This window comes from Moesziomyces antarcticus (assembly GCF_000747765.1).
Source record: "Moesziomyces antarcticus DNA, scaffold: scaffold_v10108, strain JCM 10317, whole genome shotgun sequence".
NCBI lineage: Eukaryota > Fungi > Basidiomycota > Ustilaginomycetes > Ustilaginales > Ustilaginaceae > Moesziomyces > Moesziomyces antarcticus.
Genome location: NW_014638902.1, coordinates 1 through 7,289, shown reverse-complemented (window position 1 = coordinate 7,289; position 7,289 = coordinate 1). Strand labels below are relative to the sequence as shown.

General features: G+C 60.3%; 6 protein-coding genes across 6 annotated transcripts; 3 read left to right on the top strand and 3 right to left on the bottom strand.

Annotated features, from left to right (window-relative positions):
• Positions 1 to 65: 65 nt before the first annotated feature.
• On the bottom strand, positions 66 to 953 carry PAN0_108c6742 (DUF431-domain-containing protein; the record flags this gene model as incomplete). Its single annotated transcript, XM_014797837.1, has 2 exons — positions 66 to 197; positions 276 to 953. 2 exons carry the CDS (start codon positions 951 to 953, stop codon positions 66 to 68), a joined length of 810 nt encoding a protein of 269 aa, XP_014653323.1.
• Positions 954 to 1,198: 245 nt separating this feature from the next.
• On the top strand, positions 1,199 to 1,596 carry PAN0_108d6741 (uncharacterized protein; the record flags this gene model as incomplete). The annotated part of the gene is made up of 2 exons (XM_014797836.1): positions 1,199 to 1,448; positions 1,517 to 1,596. The coding sequence occupies 2 exons, from the start codon at positions 1,199 to 1,201 to the stop codon at positions 1,594 to 1,596; spliced, it is 330 nt and encodes a 109-aa protein (XP_014653322.1).
• Positions 1,597 to 1,604: 8 nt separating this feature from the next.
• On the bottom strand, positions 1,605 to 2,518 carry PAN0_108c6740 (uncharacterized protein; the record flags this gene model as incomplete). The annotated part of the gene is made up of 4 exons (XM_014797835.1): positions 1,605 to 1,634; positions 1,761 to 1,902; positions 1,994 to 2,347; positions 2,415 to 2,518. 4 exons carry the CDS (start codon positions 2,516 to 2,518, stop codon positions 1,605 to 1,607), a joined length of 630 nt encoding a protein of 209 aa, XP_014653321.1.
• A 310-nt stretch (positions 2,519 to 2,828) lies between these two features.
• Positions 2,829 to 4,568, top strand: PAN0_108d6739 (endoplasmic reticulum protein; the record flags this gene model as incomplete). The annotated part of the gene is made up of 1 exon (XM_014797834.1): positions 2,829 to 4,568. One exon carries the CDS (start codon positions 2,829 to 2,831, stop codon positions 4,566 to 4,568), a length of 1,740 nt encoding a protein of 579 aa, XP_014653320.1.
• A 149-nt stretch (positions 4,569 to 4,717) lies between these two features.
• On the bottom strand, positions 4,718 to 5,458 carry PAN0_108c6738 (eukaryotic translation initiation factor 6; the record flags this gene model as incomplete). The annotated part of the gene is made up of 1 exon (XM_014797833.1): positions 4,718 to 5,458. The coding sequence occupies one exon, from the start codon at positions 5,456 to 5,458 to the stop codon at positions 4,718 to 4,720; it is 741 nt and encodes a 246-aa protein (XP_014653319.1).
• Positions 5,459 to 6,045: 587 nt separating this feature from the next.
• On the top strand, positions 6,046 to 6,538 carry PAN0_108d6737 (mitochondrial import inner membrane translocase subunit TIM9; the record flags this gene model as incomplete). Its single annotated transcript, XM_014797832.1, has 4 exons — positions 6,046 to 6,052; positions 6,123 to 6,277; positions 6,354 to 6,430; positions 6,505 to 6,538. 4 exons carry the CDS (start codon positions 6,046 to 6,048, stop codon positions 6,536 to 6,538), a joined length of 273 nt encoding a protein of 90 aa, XP_014653318.1.
• Between the last annotated feature and the right edge of the window lie 751 nt (positions 6,539 to 7,289).

Sequence of the window (7,289 nt, the reverse complement as noted above, 5' to 3'; positions counted from 1 at the left end):
CCCCACAGGCCATGCAAGTCAGAGTGTTTGGTGTGGCAGTCGTTGGCATTGTGTGCGCGGGAGGGTTAGAACTCAAAGCTGCGACCGAGGTCGTTTTGGATGAGCTGGCGCATGCCTTGTGGCATGAGCGGCTGTCGGCTGCCGTCGGCCAGCGCGGGTCGCGCTTCGTCGACCATGTATCGGAACGGCATCTCCACCTGTGCCCAACCCGCCAAACGCCAAAGATGTCAGCGACAGTCTCCAAGCGAAACAAGCTAGGGGGCGGGGGTACTTACGCTTTCGCCATGGCCAAAGTGGAGTTCCGGGTGATTGACCCACTCGAGCTTGTTGGAGGCCTTGTCTGCATCTCCCCACTCCTGTTCTTGCTGTGTGGTGTCGTCGAGTGCGAGGAGGTATCCGTCCTCGACGCAGCGTTTTGTGACTCCCAGTGCGGTGTCGGTGGTCATCTGGACGCCGCCGAGATGGCGGGAGGGGAAGCCAAGTTGGCGCAGCGAGCTGGTTCGATCGCGCGGCGGATCGTCGCCCAAAATCCCGCCAAACAGGAAGAGCTCAAACGGACCACCTGCCTGCGCGGGCTTGGTGTGGCTAGTGTGCTTGCCTGCATCGGTGATGGAAACAGCATAGGGGCTTTTAGGGTCGAGCAGGCAGACTCGCTCGAGCGCAACACCGCGCTGGCTCATCATGGTCGTAATGCTCGCCGTATGCAGCTCGAACTGCGCCTGAGGCTTGTCCGAAGCGGTGGAGAGAGATTGGCGCAGCGATTCGAGGGATGCGTGCGAGAGCGAGGTAAAGTGCACGGTGGAACCAGGACCGACGAGCTGGAGCATGTGGCGGTACTCGAGCAACGCCCAGTGCGGAAACACGGCAGGTGCGTCGGGATCGTCCTCCTCCATGTGCTCTATCACGTACTCTGGCCGTTTTGCCGGCGGCACTGCAGTAGATGCGGACGACATGGTGCGACAATGCGGTGAGGATGGAAGGATCAAGATGGGTCGGGAGAGGTAGAAGGGAGCACAGGCAGAAAAAAAAAGAAGCTCAGAATGATGATTAAAAAAAGGCGCCGAGATTACGGATGCTTTTTTTGCTCCACACTCGGGATTTTCCGCGTTCCGAGATCCGAGTTCCTGGCCATCTCGAGGCGCGTTCTAGCTGACCCCATTCGCTACACTCCCACCACCAACGTACCGCACCAGCAACGATGGAGGAAGGCGAGCTCGGACCTACGAACGGCGTCGACGCAGGAGCGGGGGGAGACGAGCTGTACAATGCGCTGCATCAGCGACTCGTGGCGTCGGGCGAGTGGCAGCGTCTGCTCATCTTGCTCAAGCGCATGCTCGACGAGTGCGGCTGGGAAGCGCAGTTCCAGTCCACCGCCACTTCCAAGGCCAAGCAACAGCCAGTGCTCGACGTGCCTTCGCTCATCGATGCGCTCACTCCGCACGCCAAGGGTAGGTTCTACACTACACCCAGTACTGAGGAGGAGCTCTTACTGACGCCTTTGCTTTTGCACGGTCAGACACACTGCCACCACACGTCAAGGCGCATCTGCTCGAAAAGCTGCGAGACTTTTTGGACCGAAACCTCGAAGATGCCTAGTTGTTCATTCAATGCATACCCGTATCCAGCTCGATCTTCTTCAGGTGCGCAGTGCAAAACACAGCACAGTGCAGATCAGCGTGTCCTACGCGCGCGCGCCGCCCACGCAAAACACAAAGGTCAGCACGCAGAGCGATCAAGGAAAGCAGCGAGGGCAAACTCACGTTGGAGTACATCTCTTGCACCACCGAGTCGCTGTCTTCCCAGTGACACGCCAGGTCGGCTGGTCGTCCCACAAAGCGCGCAGTCAAGGCGTCAGTCAAACTACGCGCCGACATGGCTGGCTTGCAACGCTCCAACTCACCTCTGCGCGTGCATGCGGGATGCCATTGCACAGTGGAGAAAGAGAGGGTCAGCGCCGGGTTCAATGTCAAGGTGGGGGCTGAGCGCGACGCACCTTCCGCCCTGGCCGAGATTCTCGACGAGCTGCACCTGCACAATATACTTGAAGCCTGCCGCACAAAGAGATGAGAGTGAGCTTGATGTGCCACGCTGTCTCCAAGTCGAGATTGGACGCGCTACCTTTTGGCTCGATCTCTGTCGCAATGCAAGCTCGTGGTCAGTAAAGCAGCTGCAAGAGGCAGTGGGCGTGGAAAGAGCAAACGCACCGAGCATCTTGGCCTTGACGAGTTCGGCGATGGATCGGCTGAGTGCACGGTTGCGCTCCTTGTCCGACTTGTCCCACGTGGCGTGGCGCAGGCGCAAGTTGAGCGTGCTCGTCAGCTGCGGCTGCAGCTGTGCCGCGTCGAATCTGCACGAGAGCAAGGTCAGCGACAAGTTCCGAGCAGGAGGGCGTACAGAGGCAAAAACACACTCACTTTGCGCGTGATGACGACGGCGCAGAGTATCGCGCGTTTTCTGTAGCGTCCGTGTGTGCAGCCTCTACGCTGGAGAGCGCATTCTGGCTTGATATTGTCGACATGGCGATGCTGGCGATGTGCAGATGGTAGAAAGGAAAGGATGAAGTCGGCGTTTCGAGAGAGAGAGAGAGCGAAAGTGTTGCTTTCGGGTCGGCGCCTCCGCGTGTTGCTCCACACGCCCCATCTCCCGATGCGATGCAAACGAAGTCGCCATCGGGGATGTGCAACCTTGCAACGCAACCGCCCTTTCCAAAGTCACACGCGTGCCTCCCGAACAGTCACATCACACGGCGACAAAGAGAGCGACGGCGCACGCGCCATCTCCGCATTCCTTCCTCCGCTCCACCATCTTCTCCTCTTTGCCTTTTCGTCATGGTGCGCCTCAACCTCGCAGTCGCAGCACTCGCTGCAGGTGCCATCTCCACGGCGTCATCATCCTCGTCATCGTCATCATCCACAAAACAGCTGCGCGGCGTCGCACCGGCAGACGCACAAAAGTACCAGCCCACATCCAACGCAAACGGCCAGCCGAGCTGGACGTGCCTCGACGGATCCAAGCACATCGCATGGTCAGCCGTCAACGACGACTACTGCGACTGCCCCGACGGCTCCGACGAACCGGGCACCTCCGCCTGCCCAAACGCCACCTTCTACTGCGCCAACGCAGGCCACATCCCCGCCCGCATCCGCTCCAGCCGCGTCGACGACGGCATCTGCGATCCAGAGTGCTGCGACGGTTCCGACGAGCAAGACGGCAAGGTGCACTGTCCAAATCGGTGCGACAAGGTTGGCAGGGAGTACCGCAAGCGCGCCACCGAACTCGAAAATCTGCGCAGAGCAGGCGGCAAGATCCGCGACAAGTACATTGCAGACGGCCGCAAGCACAAGGAGGCGCTCCACGCCGAGATCGCCAAGCTCGAAGTCGAACTCGACGTGGCCACCACCAACGAAGCACGTCTCAAGCAAGAACTCGTACGCGCAGAGACCGTCGACAAGGCGGTCATCGATGCCAAGTCAAAGACGCCGCTCTACGCCAAACTGTCGGCGCACCAAGACGCCATCCGCTCGCTCAAGGACAAGAACGCCGCGCTCAAGCACGAGCTCCAGACGCTCACGCTGCTGCTCGACGACCTCGCCAAGGGATACAACCCCAACTACCAGGACATGGCCGTCAAGGGCGCCGTCGTTGCGTATAAAGAGTGGCGCGGCATCAAGTCCGAGTCGCCAGCTGACGGTGCCGACGATGCGGCCGCGGCCGCCGACGGCGTCGACCAGCTCGCCGCCGACAACGTCAAGCTGAACGAGTTGTTGGACGAGGGCAGCTGGGATGCGGACAAGCTCGCGAGCCTGCTGGCCGAGGATCCGCTCGACATTATGGACGGCGGCCTGGCGGGCGCGGCGGGCGACAAGCGCGTTGCGGCCGAAGCCGACGGTGGGCTGCTGTTCCGCATCCACGAGTACCTGCCGGACGGGGTGGTGCCGTACTTTGAGGCCATGGTGGATACGCTGCTCGACGTGCTCATCAAGGCCAACGTGATCACCGACGTGAAGCGCATGCGGCCCAAGGCGGCGGATGGTGCCGAGCCTGAAAACGTAGCTGCGGCACGTCGCGCGCACTCGGAGGCGGCGACGCATCTGTCGCGCGTCTCGAACGATCTGTCGACGCGCCGGCACAAGCTGCACGAGTTTGACACGCGCTACGGCCGCCACGCCGAGTTCCGGGCGCTGGAGAACCAGTGTGTGTCGCAAAACATGGGCGAGTACACGTACGAGTACTGCTTCTTTGGCAGGGCCACGCAGATGCCCAACAACGGCGGCGCGCACATCTCGCTCGGCACGTTTGCCAACTGGAATCCCAAGGCGGACGCCACGCCGGACAGCGACGAGTACTGGATGCAGCAGGTGTATGCGCGTGGCCAGCGGTGCTGGAACGGTCCCGAGCGCAGTGCGATTGTCGACCTCGAGTGTGCGACCTCCAACGAGCTGCGCGATGTCTTTGAGGCGGAAAAGTGCATCTACTCGATCAAGGTCGCCACCCCGGCGGTTTGCTTCGCGCAAAACACCTCCTCCTCCACCGCCACTGCAGCGGCACACGAGCACAACGAGCTCTGAGCATGGACGCCTTTCTCGCTGTCACTTTTCTACACTTTCTCACCACTTTGGGGCGATATACAAACACATGCACATACAGACGCGGCAAGTGCGAGGGGCGTGATTGGTTGTGAAGGCAAGCCGAAACCCAAAATGAGGAATGCATTACTCTAGGCGTAGGTGTCGACGAGGGCGTCGCGCAATTCGTTGACGGTGTCCTGGCCGTTGCCTGCGCCGGTGAGGCGGAATACGGACTCGATGACGCTGATCTCTGTTGCGGTGGCGTCGGTACCGCAAAAGGCGGCAAAGTCGTTGACGACGAGACCGGCGCCGATCAAGTCGGAACCACGGTTGACCGTACCTGCGACCAGGGGCACTTGGAGGAGGGAGGAGAGTTCGTCTTGATCCTGAAGCGAGGTTCGTGGATGCGTGAGGGCGCCCTGATTTGAGATGGCCGAGTAGGAGCCGACGAGGACGTTGTCGCCGACGGTTTGGCGGAAGACTTCGACCTTGAGCACGTCGGCGATGATCTCCTCGGTTTCGCGGTCGAGGTCCGGATGGACTAGTGCGACGTAATCGTTGCAGGCGATGACGTTGCCGAGTGCCGACAGACGCTCCTCGACGCGCTGGATGGCCACCGACTCCGGGAGAGAGTTTCTCAAGTGCTGCAGCTCCTGATCCGTCGTAGTCGAAGGCACCAGCAACCCGTGACGGTTACCGACGGTAAGACGACCCACCAGACGTGTACCGGCAATGGAGCAGTGTACGACCGGGATGACGTCGGCGAGCTCGGCCTCGAAGGTGGAGTAGAAGTTGGCACTGCCACCGATGGCGACGAGACAGTATGCGTTGGTCAGGCGTGCAAAGACGCCAATCTCGGACGAGTTTTCGAACTGACAACGCACCGCCATGTTTGCAATGGTAGCGCGGAGAAGGAGAGTGGACAATTGGCGCTGGTGAGGGTGGGAGAGTAGAGGTAAGAGCCAAGGATGCAGTGGCTCGTTTGTGTGATGGTACGGATCGAGAAGCGACCGACGATGGCGGTATATATGGATGGGCGAGGTGGTTGGAGTGCGAAAGGCTCAGTTTGGCTGCAAAAGGGCGAAAGAGTGGAGAAAATCCTGTGCGAACGGCGGCGGCGGCGGCGGCGGATGGCGAAGAGTGGAAATTCTTGATTATGTAAGCGCAAAAGTCTTCGGATCTCGCACGTCCACACGCCCGATACTGCACCCCGAGTCAAGCGCGAGTCACGGCCTACGGCAGAGCGCGCAGCAGCTGACTCGGCCTGCCTCGCTCAACCAAATGGATCCCCGCGGTGGATGGCAGACTTCGGAAGTCGGAGCCAAGGCTGATGGGGCTCACCAATTTTTCGCCGACATCCATCGCGCATTCGATCTGGCACTCTCTCCACTTCATCTTGACACCGTTTGTACAACGGTCATCACACACAGCACTCCACCGTTGCATTCACCCGCGCGCAAGCTTGAATTCGCCCATCATGGATCGTAAGTCGCGCGCGACCCGGAGAGTGGCCTAGAAGAGGAAATGGCATGCTGACAGGTATTGGTGGCACAGTCTCGGGACTCTCGTCGTCGGAGCAGCAGGCCATGTCGCGCATCATTGAGCAGAAGCAGATGAAGGACTTTCTCAAGCTGTACACGGGACTGGTGGAGCGCTGCTTCGAGTCGTGCTGCAACGACTTCACCTCCAAGGCGCTCAGCTCCAAAGAGGTGCGTACAAGCTTTTTCGAGAGGCGCAATGGCGCGTGGATCGTGCTGACACTTTGTTTGCTTTGGCTGGCTACAGGACACGTGCGTGTCGAACTGCATCCAGAAGTTCCTCAAGCACTCGGAGCGTGTGGGTGCGCGCTTTGGCGAGGAAAAGTGAGTAGCAGCCCCAAGGACATGACTGCACGAATGACGATATGCTGACAATGAATCTTTCACGGTGTACACAGTGCCAAGCTGATGGGGCAGCAGCAGAACAAGTAGATGCAAAGCCGTTCGAAACGCTACGCACTCCATGCAAGCAAGTCTTTCCAGTTACAGTACGATGCTTGCACTCGTGTTGCACTCGTGTTGCACTCGTGTTGCACTCGTGTTGCACTCGTGTTGCACTCGTGTTGCATTCGTGATGGAGAGTGTGTGTGTGAGGAGAGAAGGGCGATCGGGAAGGCGAGGGATGAGTATCGCCGATCTGCACCGATCCGATCCGAGCTGTGGGCGCGGTCGGAGTCGTGGCCAAACCTGGACGCCGGCGCTCCGTTGGGTCGAGAGAGAGAGAGAGCGAGAGGCCAGGCCCGCGTCGACTCAGAGCTCAGACAGCACAGCCGGCACAGCCAGCCAGGAACCGCCGACGCCCGCCTCAGTAATTCCAAGGTTTTCGCGCTGCAGCCACGGGGAGCGGCGTGCCAATTCCGCTAAAATTCGCGTCCACCGCCAAAAGGGCCAACTTGCAACGCAGCGCGCATTCCTCGTCAGCCTCGACAGCGGAGCCACGGAGCGCGCGCTGCACCGAAGCGCGGAGAGCGGAGCTGCCCAACGGCTTCTACAATTTAGAGGAATCTCGCAGCCCACGGCGCAAAGAAAAAGCCCAGCCAGACAGCCCCGCCCGTCAAACAAGGAATTCGCTGCAGCCGCCATCCGCGCCCGCCCGCTGTAGCCAACGAGCCCGCGCTGAGCCTTGGCGGTATGGTCCTTCGCTCTTCGCTCTTGCCCCTGGAAGCAGCAATGGCTTGGCATC